General features: G+C 34.6%; 1 protein-coding gene across 1 annotated transcript; it reads right to left on the reverse strand.

The window, feature by feature from the left end:
* Positions 1-1,088: 1,088 nt before the first annotated feature.
* On the reverse strand, positions 1,089-11,358 carry LOC138313685 (putative leucine-rich repeat-containing protein DDB_G0290503; the record flags this gene model as incomplete). The annotated part of the gene is made up of 7 exons (XM_069254028.1): positions 11,202-11,358; positions 8,197-8,406; positions 5,334-5,503; positions 4,158-5,225; positions 3,124-3,256; positions 1,527-1,666; positions 1,089-1,263 (listed from the first exon to the last, which is right to left on the reverse strand). Coding segments are annotated over exons 2-7 (1,885 nt in total), but the record flags the coding sequence as incomplete, so codon positions are not given.
* Positions 11,359-17,955: the final 6,597 nt, after the last annotated feature.

Raw genomic sequence — 17,955 nt, forward strand, 5'->3', positions numbered from 1 at the left:
CTTGATTCGACTTAAATTTAATTAACTGTTCCTATTTCGTGAACAAAAGACATCAGTTGGCTAGCAAATAACATAACCAGTTTGTATCAAATACATGGGTAATTGGCGGAGGGGGGAGCTGTTATTTGAGACCATTTTTAGATATTTTTTTTTTCTGAAACAGACTATAGTCATCTTGCTTTTTTTCGTATTTTTCTTAAACTTATTTTAACCAACTTACGTTTTTAAGTCAAGTAAGTATTGAAATTACATAATTATGAAGAAATGTAAGCACCAGAAGTATTTAACACTGATAAAATGTGTCTATTTCATGGAATTTTGGAATTTCATGCTAGCCTGTTTGTTACCATGCATATACACAAAATGGCAGATGGTGCTTTCGATCGCTACTTTCTTTTTGTGGCAGATGGGAAATACTGACAAGAGCAGACAATAAAATGCTTAGAAATGATAACATTCCTGTTATTTAGGAACCTTTATCGTAGATATACAGTAAGTATTCATAAAACCTGTATAGACATTGTTAACGTGTTGTTGCCAGTTAGAGTTCATCCACACACGCTTGTGGAACATTAAAGTGACATGTTTTGTTTTCAACATGGCGATTCTTGCTGTTTCTATGCGTAAACGCTCGGAAAAAATGTCCAATGCAATACATTTAGTTCTTATACAAGATGATATAGATATGTTAAGCATCTAACTGATTTGAAACAGTATTTTATTAGCACCAGCAAAGACAAATAGTTTATTTTTTTCAGCAAAAAATGTGAGGGCACCCTTATTATATTAAGCACTCTTAATAGGGATAAAATACAGTATATTTATGCAGATTTAATGTTGAAGAAATATCATGCACAAGGGGCTGTGTTCCCACCATGTTTATGTGTATAAAAATAAAAAATTGTACCATTGACTGCCCAGATGTACCTTTGTGCAACTTCGTCGTCATTTTTTCTTAAATCTCCTATAAGGGTCAACCACAGTCAATATTTACATAGCTATGAAGATTACACTTTTGAATTTCAACTCGATCAACACTATGTCTATGATCTGATTTCTAAATCTAACAATTTTTATTATATACTTACTGGCAACTTCACGAATGTACCTCATGAAGGCCGCATACACTGCTCCCTCCTGGACTCTACCATTAGAACCTGTCTCTGAAAAGTTAGGTTTCAAATAGTGAGTCAGAGCTCTGACTGTTAGTTTCTTATTGGAAGGCCTCAACAGGAAGACAAAAGATGGGACACGGGAACCAATCTGCAAAAACAAAAATGTATAGTTCAGTGCTTCAAACATCAGGCCCAGAAGTCCTGTACATATCACCTAATGTCACATGGATATTTCAGGAAATATCTATAGGTAGCAATTATTGTCCTACCTGCCTTTACCAACAATACTGACAAACGCGATAATGATTAGAACATGTTACTTGAGAATTCATTTCAGGTGACCTTAAAGTTTCCTCTGGTCCAAACTGGGGTGAGCTGAAGACTTCTAAAATTTTCACATTTTCTTTTTACCTGATAAATTCCAACCTCATCTAACCCAATTCTCAAATTCTGGATGCAACTGGACTGTGATTCGTCATTGGAGAAAAGTTCATTTAAAACATCATGGCGAATGAAGGTCGGAAGAGGACCATTTTGTAGTATGCTGAGGCCTAAAATATTCAAACACATATATTTACGAGAGGAACAATGTTTTTTGCTAAAAAAAATATAAGCAAATTAATAGAGGATGACAAAGTGAAACGATATACATAAAAAGTGAAATATGTAAAATTTTACCATATCTTTTTTTTTAATCAATATATTACACATTTCAAGTACTAATATCAGAGATAACTTGGAACAGGAGATCCCAGATGGATCTTGGTGCCTACCAAAGAATGATTTACGTCCGACAATGGAAAAAAGGGATCTTTTCTAGATCTCTGCTTTTAGATCTTTGACTACATACACAGCTAGATGTATACTCTATATGAAAATTGAAAACGATCCCTTCAGTACTTTCCAAGATAAAGCAATAACAAACTTCAATAATCAAAATCCAAGATGGCTACGTGTGTACCTGTCTGCCATCTTGTTGACCGATCTGTCTCAAAATGCAATATGCACAACTATGAACTAGGGTCCTAACCTACATATGAAATTTGAGAAAGATCTCTTAAGTACTTTCTGAGAAATAGCGGTAACAAGAGAATTGTTAACGAAAAGACAGAAGGACGTAGGACCACAGACGAAAGGCGATTTGAATAGCCCACCATCCCACCATCTAATGGTGAGCTACGCTAATAACCACATAACTTTTATCTAAATACCTGTGTTAAGTTTTAGGTCGCACAGAGTTGTACACATTTCTTCAAAAGTGCGTATGCAATTAGGCTCCAAAAATTGTCTGGAGCACTTAATATCGATCTGATTGAAGCTCCTAGAATGCTGATATACCTTAGCAGTCAGACTTAAGAGAAAAAAATTCTGTCTTTCTATCATCTTTATTGGGGTATATGTATTGAATTGTACTTAAGAGTCAGTACACAAAATATGGCAATTAAAGATGCTCCACCCATAACAAATGGTATTTTTCCTCTATCAAGATCAGTTACAAGTAACAAAAGTTACTAACTAAAAACATGATTAACACTATTGAAAAGTTTGAGCTTCTAATTTTACTTCAAGATAAAAATATTTTTAAAAAAAATAATTAATTGCATCCCAAAAAATTGTGGCACCATGTCCTATATGGAATGGAGTAGATTGTGCATGCATGCACCGAAAGGAAACTAAATTATTTCATATCATTTTTTGTGTTAATTAAGCATATGTATACACGATAAAACACCAATTATTGTTCAAATGATGAGTGTTAATTGTTTATGCTGTCGGCTGTGGAGCATCTTAAGCTTTAAGCTATGAAATTAGGCCTTAATGAGCTAGGTGAGCCACATTGGTGTTGATAATTACATATGTACAATGTTATATGTTTTAAAGTAGAAACTGCAAGGAACAAGTTAATACGTTCAGCATTATTAGTAAGGTCTACTTTGTACTAGATTTTAGATGAGTGACTTTGTAGAGATACCCAGTAGATTACAATGGAACTTTTTTAAGATCTTACCAAGAATCTTTCCGACTGTAAGGTAGTCCTCACTCAGCACACTCCTAAGATCATGGTCAAAGTATTTTTCTTTGATGGCCATCAATACCAAACGGAAAAATTCTTTTCTTGGTCCACCCAAGTCGGATACACTCTGGAAAATAACATGAAATTTTAATTGATGCAAATAAGGACTCAAATTAAATTTTGGAAGATAAGGTAATCATAATAGCTTGCTGGATCAAAATTGGGTTCAGCAATATATTTTGTTATAATTTTATAGGGATGTTTTTGTCCCCTGCCAGTGAAACAGGTAAGATTGTATTACCTTGTATTAAAGGTACCAATGTTTGAAGTTTCAAAAAAAATATTATCCATCAATCTGTTCTCAAGTTATTGTTTGATGGAAACCAACATCCAAAAAAACAAACAGACCTTAGATGGAGACAAACACTAAAGTCCCCTTCTGTTTCACCGACAGGGGACTAACAAGAGATCCCAGATTGATCTATGCATGTCTGACAATTGTCAGATGGATCTTTTCTCTGCTTTTCAAACTTCGACTATAAAAATCCAAGACGGTTGACCGATCGGTCCCAAAATACTCATGCACAACTAGGGCCCAATGGAAACCCACATATGTCATATGGAATTTGAAACAGATCCCTGCAGTACTGTCTGAGAAATAGCTGTAACAAACTTCAACTATCAAAATTCAAGATGGCGAACGGTCATCCATCTAGTTGCCCGATCAGTCACAAAAGGCAATATGCCCACGTACAACTAGGGCCCAAGGGGAACCTACATATGTAATTTGCGAAAGATCCCTTCAGCACTTTCCGAGAAATAGCTGCTGCTCTAACAAGAATTGTTAACGGAAGGACAGACAGACGGACCACGGACAAGAAGCGATTTGAATAGCCCACCATCATCAGATGGTGGGTTAAAAACTAGCATATCCCTATTGACCACATTTAATAAGGATATCATTATGATTTAAAGAATTAGCCTTCAAGATATTGCAAAGAGATGGCATTTGATCACTATTTACTTACCTCACCATAAAAATCAACCTCTAAAGTTATTCTGAAATTTTTGATTTGCTGAATTTCATCAAAGGCTGTTTCCAAGATGTTTTCACGATCAACACAAATATGGTTGGTTTCTCCTTCAGAAGCTATTGTCTCCGTAACATCTTCAACCTCCAGCTTTCGGCCAACAATGGTATTAGCTTGCAAAAACTTCAGTATTTCTACGGGATTACTCCAATGTGAACAAACTTTCACTACATTTTCCACTATATCTTCTATGTCTTTTGATAATTTTGGAGATACATGTATAGGAAAATCAAGATCTTTTGAAGCTTCATTTCTGTTTGATAACTGATCATTCAAGTTTGGTCTCTCTGCGTGAGGTTCTGCTACATTCGAACCATTAGAAGCTTCCCGTCCATTTCTGTTTGATAACTGATCATTCAAGTTTGGTCTCTCTGTGTGAGGTTCTGCTACATTTGAACCATTGGAAGCTTCCCGTCCATTTCTGTTTGATAACTGATCATTCAAGTTTGGTCTCTCTGTGTGAGGTTCTGCTACATTTGAACCATTGGAAGCTTCCCGTCCATTTCTGTTTGATAACTGATCATTCAAGTTTGGTGTCTCTGTGTGAAGTTCTGCTACATTCGAACCATTGGAAGCTCCGGATCCCTGTCCCTTTGTATTTGACTCTATAAGCTCTACATCCAAATCATTGTTCGATGACCAAATGTCTTGGTATACTGAATGCATTTCAATGTCTGGCAATTCCATATCAGAATCCTCATCACAGCAGGTTACTATATGGGCCCTCAGCATTGTTACACATATTAATTGGCCACATTTGAGACATTCTTCTTTTATCTTGCTGTTGAATGATAGAGTACCTTCATTGTCAGACAAAACATCCACAGTTTCTAGGTTTTTTTGTATTGGTCTGATAAAAATCCTGGACTGTGGGCTCATCACAGCCTTCAGATTTTGAACGTTCCAGGTGCAGCCTAACACTTCCAATTTTCTTTTGTTTGCTAAGCACTTCAAAAGTTCAAAACCACCAATCCCAATTAACTTAGGGAATGATTCAGACAGCTTCTGTTTTCACCTCATTTTCATCGTCATCTGTTGAAAATACAATCCTTTTGAAGCCTAGCCCACTGCTCTGCAAAAACTACTCTCTCGCGTCCATTAGGAACAACTTGCATCTTTGTCTGACAAGCAAACAAAACTTGCTGTCCAGGATCGAGCTGAACTCTTTTTCTTATCTCGTGCCTTAGTCTCTGTCCGTCTCCTTGATCTACCAAATAAAAGCCTGGTTTGTCTCAAAGATGTACCGGTATCAGTAGGAAGACTATAGCTAGTATTGCTTTTCCCTAAAAAAAAAAAAAAGGATAAAAAGTTTATCTCAACTATCTCATGGAAATGCAATAAGGTCAAAATTCAAACTAGCTACTAACCAGGGGAAAAACATCCAGGGACCCCAGATTTATTTAAATCAATTTTGCTTGAAAGGACCTTGTGCTAGTTTTCATATATGTACTGTCAAGAAACTAGAACACTGACACGTCAGAAAGGGCCCCGCTATGTGTCTGACGTGCTTAAGTGGAAAAGTAGTATTTTGACAACGAATTCTTCCGTGTTAGCTATATGTTGCTAATAAATAATTAATGTCAACATTAATTGGGAAACCGATGATGGTACATTATTATAATTCTTTGGAAAAAGTCTTCCAAGTATTTAACTTGAATCCTGATTCCAAGCTAACATTACATTAAGAGCATACAATTAACTCAAATAAATTTGACCTTGACCTTTGACTTAGTAACCTTGGCCAATGACCTTACCTTTGGACAGTCAACTCCTTGTTTAATTCTGAACAACTTTGCATCATAATGTTATAACAAAATGTTTATCAGTTAAGAGCAACAACATTGTGATTTTTTTAAATGTTAAAATCCAAGATGGCCGATTTTTTAATTTAATTTCAGTCTGAAAAATTACCAAGCAGATCTAGGATGGATGGGGAATCATCATGTAAAATATGGGGAAAATACTCCACTCCCTTCCATCATTAATGTGCAAAAGAAAAAAAACGGACAGACGGACGGACGGACAGACGGACGGACAACCTGATTACTATAGGGCACCCGCATCTCGATGCGGGGCCCTAATTAAATTATGCTATTTGTTAAATTTGAGAAGATTTTTGAAGTATAAATTGTTACGTAATGTACTAATGTAACCTACAACAAAGTTTTACTACCATCTCATACTGATAATTATGACAGCATTTGACTCAACTCCTATAACAAATGACTAAATAATGCTCAAAAATGTGTTTTCTCTATATAAACTGTTGTAAACTTAACCCCCTGAAGAAGGAAAGAAAAAATAAAAGACAACTATGTACTTGTAAAAGAGAAAGAGACAATATATAGCAGCATGTTAAAGTATGGTGAACAATATAGACTTTCTTTTTAATGCATATTTAAAAATATTATGCAAGTACATAGGCAATAAATCTGTGACATGAAAAATTACATAAAATATCAAAAAAAATCCGACCTACCTACCCTATTTTTTTGGCCTAATGTGACCCCCTAAACAAACATATTTTTTTTTGGCCATATAGATCTTAATTGACACATGTACAGTACTGTATTACAAATATAATAAGAGGCCCATGGGCCTTCATGGTCATCGGATACAGAATGAAACAGACATACAAGCACTATATTGGCCTATCAGGCATTTGAAGTCTGTGATAATATCTATTTAACCTTTTATCTATGAAGGGTATTTCATTCCATTATAAGTATATGTTACATTTCCTATGAAAATAAAGGAAATAATGCTCATAAATGAGTTTTCTTTGACCCTGGGGAGGAAACTCTTGAGACCCCAGGGCCATAAAATTCACAAAATTTTGGAGAGGACCTCGAGACCTTTCAATCTATGAAGAGAATTTGATTCTACCACATCTGCGGATGGAGAAGATTTTTGAAATTTTAGCCATTTTGTCCCCTTTTGCCCCCCACCCCCCACCCCAGTACATTGGGGCCATATAATTCACAATTTTGATTAGCAGTATGCCTTAGAAGTTTTGTGCAAAAATTCATTGAATTGCTTCAGCAGTTTTGGAGAAGTTTAAAATGTAAATTGTTAATGGACACACAATGCATGACGACGGACAAAAGACGAATAGAAAAGGTCACTTGAGACTTTGTCTCGATCAGGTTACCTAAAAATGTAGAGCCAAACACCTGTGGTCCCACACATGCCAGATTCTTGTTCACAGCAGTTTCATCCTCAGAGGGAAATACAAAATAAAAGCCACAAGAGGGCCACAATGATGCAGGTGGTTACGACTGTTTTCTCCCTGCCATAATTTTATACAAACACATGTGAATTGAAGAGTCGGCAAGGGGGACAACTCCTTTTTAACTATATTTTTAGGTTTCGCAATACTATAATTATACAGATTGCCAATATCATGTATCATAATGTGGGACCAAAAAAAATGATTTCATTCATAAAAAACATCTCTCTTTTTTTTTACACTTTCAAATGACATGGGGACATTGCCAGTTGAAATAAAACTGAATGTGCTCAAAACATTTTCAAGACATTTGTTGTGATGATTTATTTCCATTTTGTGATATTTACTGTCTCTTTCCTTATGTTCCAATTCCATTCTGATTCATGAATGCATGATTTTGTATGGACATGTAAAACACAACCGAGTTTTGCTGACTACATGTACAGTAGAAATAAGTTGATATTAAAAAAAGTGATATCCATTGTATCTTTTAAATACATGTCAAGAAATATTACAATGGATTTCAGAAAACAGGTACATTTTGTAAATCAAATGAAATTTGATACATTTGATAAATTTAAATTTTTTGATACATCAAATCAATTAAGAATATTCTGATTGCATCAAACCCAAAAGCATAAAGGAAGGACTAAGACAAAACTAAAACAATGAAGCAGCAGTATAACAACAAATACTGTAACGGAACAAGAGAAATATTGAGAAACATTAACATTAAATTCAATTTACCTTTGTATCGCTTGAGAGCCTCCTGAAATCGGATCCGGTCACCCATGGTTTCCAACCCAAGGCTTTGGAGTGAGGGATTGTCTAAGTTGAGACAAACTTCAATTTCTGTCAATTTGTTGTCCTTGAATATGGGCCATAGGGTCGACAGATTAAGCGATTTCAAAATATCCTCCACCTTGTTAACATTATGATTGGCCATTTTGAAAGCCCCTATAATAAGGGTAAAAAAAAATGAGTTTTTATAATAGCAAAGTAATGAATATGAGTGAATGAGATTGCTACTTTAAAACTCAGTGTTAGGAAATTGGGCTATGCATAATATTATAAAAAGCTATATCTATGTAATTGTGTGGCAGGAGAGGAGAAAATCAAAATGTAGTGGTCAGACCGGGATTCAAACCCGGAACCTCCCAACACTAGCCGAATGCTCTACCGCCAGTAAGATAATTTAAGTTCGCCTACGAGTTCCGTAATTTGAATATGAGCAGACAACGGCAAATCACAAAATTGAACATCATCGCATGAAAAGTTCTAAAAATATTTAAAGGGCCACTACCTTTCCGAAACGGCTTTTAATTTTTGAAATGGGAAAGTAAACGAAATTGATAATTTTATAGAATCACAAAAGTTAGTAACTTTTAATACTGTTAATACTACACTTACCATCACCTTAATTTAAATAACTTAAATGCAAACTTCATAACGCGGGTTGTTTTATGTTTCCCACTGTCATCCTAATTACCATGTGTCGGTTGACGTTGATAAGACGTAACAATTGAAAAAATATTCTTGTTTCCTGTAAGTTGTAACGCCCTTTAAAAATGAAGGGTTGGTAGGTAGGTTTTTTTTTATATTTTTTTTCTCTTCATCCCACTTTCTTGCAGTGAAAAACTGAAGGAGACTTTATTCAGCCTTATATTTATAAACCATGGATTTGATTCCCAGGGGATTATTCATAATTGTTGTCTTAAATTTACAGAATTTGTACCAAAATTCCTGATTTTGTGAAAAACCAAACAAAATTTAGGTTGTTATTTGTTTGCTTGAGGACAAAACCGACAAAAAGTTTTTTGAGTAGGCATCAATTTTATAGGGTTGCGGTCAGGTTAACGGAAACACAAATATTTTTTTGTATGGCCTTATCACTGTGCCAGATGGCAAAACAATGAAACGAATCTTCACTGTTAACATAGTTTACACAGGAAATCTTGCAATGAAATACATTTTTTTAGACAATTATATTTTAAACATCTCCTCTGATTCCACCTGTCTGATCAAGCCCAAACTCACACAAGATCTTTCACTTATCAATGTGACCAATTCTTGTTAATATGGTGTTGATTCAAATTCAAATATGGCAGCAATGATGTCACTTCCGGTTTAACCTAGACAGCCATAACTCATTTTGTTATATGTTATGTAGAATAGTATATGAAGAAACTTTGTAATTGTACATTTTTCTCTAAAATGTCAACTTCCGGTCTATCATCGACTCATAATGCAAATTCGCCGTTTTCTGTGAAAATCACGAATACATCTTCTTGTCAAGTTCTTCATGGCATAGAGGCTTGATATTGTCCATGAAGTATGCTTTGGTAGTTGATTATCAATTTTGAAAAAAATAAACGACCGTCTTGACCTTCATCCAAAGGTCAAAGAGTACTTGTAATTTTAGAGCTATGAAAGGTTTAAAATTGAAAATTCAGCTCATTGAGACCGCTGTAGCAACCACATAGCCAATTCCTTTGATTTTTGGTTATGTTATGTAGAATCAAAAGTGAAACAATTAACGTCACTACCACTTTTCTGTAAAACTTGAATTTTCGGTTGCAAATAAGGTTCGAAGTTCAAAAGTGCCATTTTTAAACAAAATCATTAATAAATCTTCTCAAATTCTAGAAGGCCTACAGACCTAATATTTAGCAAGTAGCATGCTGACATAAATGCCTACCAAGTTTGTTAATATGATTGACCTTCATCGATATTCAAGGTCACAGGCGCCAAAAAACCTAAAATCTTCAAATGACTCCTGCTGTTCTGCAAGGCCTAGATACCTAATATAGACATGAAATAAATGGCTACCAAGTTAGTAAATATGAAAGACCTTGACCTTCATTCAAGGTCACAGCGGCTAACAATCTGAAAATCTTCAAATTACTTCTTGTGAAGTTCTGAAATGGCAAAGACCTGGAATTAGACGAGTAGGACGTTGAGATGAAGCGCTACCAAGTTTGTTAATATAAATGACCTTGACCAGAGTTAATTTACCTTTTAGGTGAAAAGCCCGTGAAATTGTCCTGGTGACAATTTCTAGTTGTATATTTTATTGTTTTTAAGAAACTTTTAATTTTTGTTTCGCAAAGGTAGTGGGCCTTTAATATAGTGTTAAAATGCTAGCAAAACTACTCTTCTTCAAGAAAAATAGCTCTTGCAACATGTTCTTGGCATGAATAACGAAAAAATGTTAAAACACGTGTTAATCCATGATTTCCGATGTATTACCCACAAAATAGTCTATAGATCTAGTTGGCTTTGTTTTTTGTCGAATATAGACAGGTTATGGATTTTTAAAAAAAGTTCCTGTTTTGAAAAATATAGGTATAAATCAAGGACGTGTATGAGAAATCCTTGTATAAATAAATCAGAATAGGTAGAAAATGTTTCATAAATACAAAGGTTAATTTTTTATCGGGGTGTTACAGGACTGGTCCCTTCTTACGCAATTTCCGCCATTTTGACAGTGCATCCATGGTCTTTGACTCGTTGCCGTAAACAAACCAACACGTGAACTTAATTTTAATTTTGCTGAAAATATTCGCCACAAGTCTGTCCTAAGTTAGAATAACACAAACTTCAATAATTGCTTATTATCCAAAAATACCCTGCCGTGATCGGAATGAAGACAGTGTATAAATTAAGTTCAGTTAGGATCGACATGAAATCTGACCTAGGTCTCTATATGATTGACACAAATGTAGGTAGCCCCCATAAGAAAATTTACAAACCTGCAGCATCTGCATCAAAAGATCAAGCTTCTACGCCTCGTGTCATTTGGCGGCAGACACATGACAGAAAATAACCCCGGTAAAAAGTTCCGAATCGGAGTCGCAAAGACGCTTACATCACTCATACATACAATGAAACAGTACAATCATACAAAGAAAAAGTATAACCATACAATGAGAAAGTGTAACCATATAATGGAAAAGTATAATCATATAAAGTATATATGCAATAAAATAATGATGTTTGTAAATAATGTAAAGTAGAATCATACAATGGTAAAACCAAATAAAATAAAGATGAAATCAAATAATATAACGATAAATGAAAATAATACAATGATAACACCAAATAAAACAATGATAGATGCAAATCAAATATACATGTCACCAAATCAAATAATGGTGAAATCGATTGATATAATGGTAACAGAAAATAATACCATGACAAATGAAAATGAAACAATGGTTGAAGTAAATGATACATTGGTCAAATCAAATCAAATATAGATAAAATGATACCAAATATTGATAAGATCAAATCATATAATGATACAACCAAATCATATAATGATACAACCATATCATATAATGAAAATACCAATTCATATAAGTATATTTGAACCATACGAGACAGCTATGGCGTTCCATAGTATACTTCATGTACATTCATATATTGCGTATTATTTATTTGTGTTACATATGACAGATACTCTATTTTTCCTGGCTCGTCGGTCGAGTTAAAATTAACTTAGTGTAGGTAAGTATATACTTATGTTATATATCTTGACATTCCACACTCGTTAACCGCGAGCTGCCAGGTCAAATCACACGTATCATAATATTAGATGAATAGAAAATTATCATAAATTTACATGATTCCATAGCTATTTTACTGTGATATGTTACGTTTGTTATATCGCTGTTGGTGATGAATAAAAACTACAGTGACCCGCAGCTAGGTCGCGTTTTTAAAATCATTAATCGATTCGATTGATTAATCAAGTCCACCGTGGTCCGAGGCCGGTCGGTACGACTTGGGGCAAAAAATTGTAAAATTTATTTTCATCCACACACATCATAACTGTCAAAATATCTATAGAGCTTTTAATGATAAAACATGGCGTCTTCTGATTTAAACTCCACAACAGAGGAACCGATTAATTATCTGTACAATTGAAATACAATTTACTGGATACAAATTTAATATAGGGTCGACTATTACATAGCACGAGGGAAGGCCAGAACTCGGAGAAGATTTATCCTCAATTCTCGCAGGGTTTAGGAAATTAAATTTAACACTCGGTAAAGCTGCATTCATTCTAGTATTCATATCGGAGACTATTTGGTTGATTTACAATGCGGACGGAGTTTACGAGTCCGCAATTATCTTCTGTGTAAACAACGGGCCCTACTCTGTTTCTGCTTCAGCTATTTCCGTTATGAATATTTCGAAAATTGATCTTATTTTTTTCTTCATTTTTTGTCTTTTAAATATTTGTTTCATTTTAATAGATACAGTAAGGGACTTATTGGATATCATGGTAGACACACAGTTGTATGGATGAATAGATGAAGGGAAGATAGAGGAATGGATAAACTAATGAATGAATGTAAAGTAACGAACGCGCAAACGAACGAACGAACTAGCGAACGAAAGAAGAAATGAACGAAAATTCAATGACATTTTAATAAATTGCACTGGCTGAAGTTGGGTTCTAAGTGAACTTTTCGTTCGATGTTAATTTAGTTACCGACATTTTCCTACATGTAGCTACTTAAGCAAATGTTTTAGATTAAGTTTCTATCTGAAGTGAAATTGTACTTGATGTTTTTGTAGTAATTAACACCATACATGTTGGAGTCAAGTCTTAAATTTCCACCCGAGAAAGAACTTATTAGAATTAGGTTCGCAATTACATATTTGATTGACTTTACTAAATCACCATCAGAAAGATAAAACTAAACACAATTACGTGAATGATTGATTTTACAACCGGTTGTGGAATCGTAAATCTGAATTTTCATGAATCGTAAATCTGGATTTCTCGGGATGGGACTTGGTTTCTATCAATTGTCTTTAATTGTGTTTATAATATCGTGTTTCCGGCCGATTCCGAGCCGAAGGTCAGTGTGTGATCTAGTTTATGGTTTCAGCTTCCCTCGTGTATTATTATTTATGTGTTATTTTGTCAGCGTTTCACACAAGGTTTTGTAATAGCTGTACAATGAGGTGTCTCCTTTATATTATATATTAAATGTGAATCAATCGTGGAGACTTTTTGTCTATTTAACATTGAATTCGCCAATGAAATATTTCTTGGTTCATTATTCATTGAATTGCGCTTATTTTTCCTTTAATTTCTTATTTTCTTTCTTGTCCGATATTTCTAAGTGACACGGCGAAGTGGCTGAATGTTCAAATTTACCATTAACCTTCCATTCCTAGATTATTAGTTGGCCACTATAGCTCTCCATGTTTAGCCCCTCAGTCAGTCTGGCTTTCCACCATCAGATCATGACATACCTAAATGATATTAAACACAAATAAAACGAAAGATCACTATCTAACTGTCTAAAAGTGCTATGTTTCGTTTCTTTAACTTGGTTCATGATCACTCATTCATTTCTTTTTTCCCTTTTTCGCATGGTATTGTCATTTTCTTATTTCCAATTGCTGACTCTATGCATATAACAGTATGAATGCAACATCGCATGCAAACGTAGTTTGGGATTTTAGTGTAAGAGGCATGCATTATTTGATATTCATTTTTCTTTATTTCTTGCTTGAGATGTTTAATATGTTTTAATTCCACTAAGATATGTTAAAGACAATCTAAAGACATTTTATCAAGAGGAAGAAAACTATCAGACTAGTTGAGACTAAATCACATCCTGTCGCCATACAAAATGAAAAAGACATGCCCGCCATTCTATTTCCCTATAGACAAGTTTCCGTTGAATTTGCGTCCAAAGATACAGACAATGAATTTAACTTTTCTTGTAACTGAACAGGTAGAAATTTAAAAAATTGAAATTTCAAAATGTCAAGAAAGTGTTTTGTAACTGACAGGACTGTTCATTTATCAAGTAAATTCGTTTGTAAACATCAGATATGATCCGTCAACACTAATGTAGGATGTTGAAATTTTGTCACGAGGTTGACACCGACTGGTAGCTAACGTCTTCAATCAAACAACAATTGTATTAGCCTACATAATCAATGTAATTTTTGTAGCATAAACCATTATTGCCAATGGCGGTTTGATAGTTTCTTAATTTACTGCCTTAATTATAACGGCGATAGATCCCATAGGGCTTCAGCCAAGTCGTAAAGGGACCAAAACGGACCAAAATTGAGTTAAAGCTGTGATGAAGACTTTGGAGGCCGTCTTACGCCATATTGAACGTTTATAGACCGGACAACGCGTGTTGTAACCGACTGTCGTGCACGTGACTTGAGCCTAACAGACGACACCTGGTGGCCGCGGGAGTATGGGAAATATCATCAATGACCCACAATCCAAAAGCAGACAGACCATAGCGTCAAAAGATATTTGCAAGTGTTTGTCAAGATGTTCAAAAGAAATTTAGAAAATGAACAATAAAAAAGAAAGAGTTTACTGGTTTTTATTTTAATCCAATCTTTCAAAAATAAATATATATATAATTAAGTAATTAAGCAAGTCGATTAATAAAATGTACTCATATTCCTTTATTTTAAAGAAGCACAAAAGACATTCAATGAATATTTTGATGTTGTTTATGAATTGTTGAAACTTCCTTACACTAACCATGAGGGTGTGCAAGATTTGGGGGCGTTGTGCAACCTAAAAATGAAGGGATCACATTCACTGAATAATTCAAGTTACCACCACCACCACCACCACCACCACAACAAAGTAAGAAGAATCGTAGTCAAGGAACAGCATGCTATAATTTCGTCATTTTTAACATTCAATATCAGAATGACACCCGAATGATGACAAATATAATTTGCCGGCGTGGAGAGGGCACTACACCGCACGCCCAACACAACCACCTCGAGAATTACTCAATCTAAAGCTATATTATGTTGTTTTTATAATTGAAGAAGCTTATTTGCGACAGTATAAAATTAGCCCCCTACTTCTTTATACCTTAGATTGATTTCCTTATCGGAAAGACATATGAAAGAAGAAATCATTTGATACATAACATATAATATAGCGGATCTCATTATCGTTTAAAAAAAATTCAAGCTATTTTAAAACGAGCGTATCGAATGAATTACTACTCAACAGGAATCCATGACAGCGTGAGGACGTAATTGCAACTGAAATGGACGACGGTACCATGACAACGGTTTCACACCGAACCCGATGGCCTGAGTGCAGCCACTGGGGTTTGTGTGGCCCGTAAAGATCTGGTTTTAGTTCTCACGTAACTCACTGGTTGTTATCGCATCATGCAACACAATCATGATCCATTTCTGTGATCCCGATTTGACCATAGAAATCAATAAAGACACGCACGCGACGAAGACAGTTTTCACTACACACAACATTTCATTGAAACAAAAGACGAGACGCTATAGTATTACGTGTAAGGTGTCAAGGTTGTGTTTGTCTTCGTAAAATGGCACAAATCATCACATCAGAGATTCACGGCGTGACTTCGTTACAACACTGTTATATAACAAAATCCTGTTCAGTGTGTTAAAATTATTTGTGCTGTGTATATATGTATATAGTTCCATTTTTTCTTTAACAGCGAGTTTTTGCGTGCGGCGCGTTCGAATTTACAGCCACATCAGATTATTAATGGTGAGAGCCTTGTGTGAAATAGTCCATCATTGTGGTTGCTTCTCCCGTCCCCCGGGGACAGAAACAGTTACAACTGGCCATTGTTGAGCGATAACTACTATCTGATCAGAGATATAAAACCGCCATATTGAATTATCCACACAGAGAATGTCCAGAGAATCCGATGGCATGACGGCTTTTAAAAAACGGAAATTGGAGAATGGATAATTATGTATAAAATGTTCTAAATGTTTGATATAGAAGCATAGGTTTCTTTATTAAATATACAGGAGTATAATTGTTTTCCCGAATTCCGTGTGTGATGGTATCGGGTACGTCCAGTATGGCGTAGCTTTCAATTCCAACGTATAGGTAATGTTTATGACAAGTAATAGACAGATAATGTTATTTAGCGTTTGTAGCGCGGTGCCAAGACATTCCACCTCGGTAAAGATAAAGTTATATATGTTTCTCATTACAGAGACACGTAAATAAAACTCTTGACCTTAAACTAGCCATTCAATTTCAAACACAAATTTCTGTCATAGGCAGTTAGTAAGAAATGGCTTCCCTGAGGACGAAGAGAAATTTTCTCATCGATTTCATCGTTTTATAATAAAAAACTATACCAATTTTATTCAAACAATCATTTCTATTGTAACACAATATTTTGCACAATGTGTGCTTTTTCACTCATTTGCCACTTTTAGAATAAAAAAAGAAAGCAAGTTGAGTTTATAACCACGACATGATTTTAGATCCTGATAGTGTTTGATTTTTGAAGGTATAGCTTTTCTTGTTCAAAGCATTGTTTCTTTTTCTGAATCAACTGTTTTTAGTGTTATATATCTTTTTTCAATTTTGGACTTCGAATAAGAAAATCACTTCTTTTGAAGGTTAAATTATTTAGTATACCCCTGATTTTTAAAGAATATGAATGTTTCCATTATAATCTGATTTCTTATCACTCACATTGTCATAATTATGCGATTATCCATGCAGCCAATGAAATTGGCTTTAGTTTATTGACCGACAGTTTCATCATTTAAAAAAAAAAGATTTTTTTTGTTATTTCGACTTTATGACCCCCACGTACGTAAATAATCGGTTTCAGTAATAAGCAATGAGACAATCAAATTTTTATTTTTTGTTAAAAAAAATTCTTTTTAGATGTTTTTTTTTATCCTACTATTAAATTTTATAAATTCAGCAACTTCGCTAGCCAAGGGTATTAGTCCGATTGAGAATCGGACTAATACCCTTGGCTAGCGAAGTTGTAAATTCAGAAGATTAGAAAAATGATATTAATAATATAAAAAAAAAACGCAATGAAATCCTCTATGTAATCATTTTATCAAAAAAAGACACGTGCAAAAAAGCGCACGTGCTTATTTATTATTTTTCTTAGGAAGAGACGAAAACACATTAGCTAACCTAAACGAACCTGGAGCTCGGTGAACGCTAAGTAAAAGACCATTACTACAACACTAGGAATCTCAAAACATAATATATGATCTTCTGTTTTAAGTTCTGACCCCGCCATTAAATAAACTGGTACCCAAGTACGTCACTTGTAATTAAATCGAGAGCTGGCATAAATCCGGGGCCATTCAGTATAACGCTAACGATTAAAAATTCCAGTGTGTGCCCATTCTTCTTATTTTGGTAGACCGCACGTTAATTCTTAAAAGTGCAATTAGGATATATTTGCAGGACGACTTTGATTGGAAATTTAAAATCTGATTTTTGTTACACTTGGAAAAAGTTAAGTGTACTTTTGTCACTGCAGCCTACAAGGCTGTAATTACGCGAGCTTCAGCAAGGCCGGAGAAAGCACAATTAAAGCAAATCACCTAACGCTATGTACAGAGTACACTTACGATAGAAACGTAGTGCAATTTCCTTATATTCAATATTCTTTTTCTTAAGCTTCACAAAAAAAAAGAAATAAACATAAATTTTTAAATGGGTTT

This window comes from Argopecten irradians, unplaced genomic scaffold (genome assembly GCF_041381155.1).
Source record: "Argopecten irradians isolate NY unplaced genomic scaffold, Ai_NY scaffold_0842, whole genome shotgun sequence".
In the NCBI taxonomy this organism is placed as follows: Eukaryota; Metazoa; Mollusca; class Bivalvia; order Pectinida; family Pectinidae; genus Argopecten; species Argopecten irradians.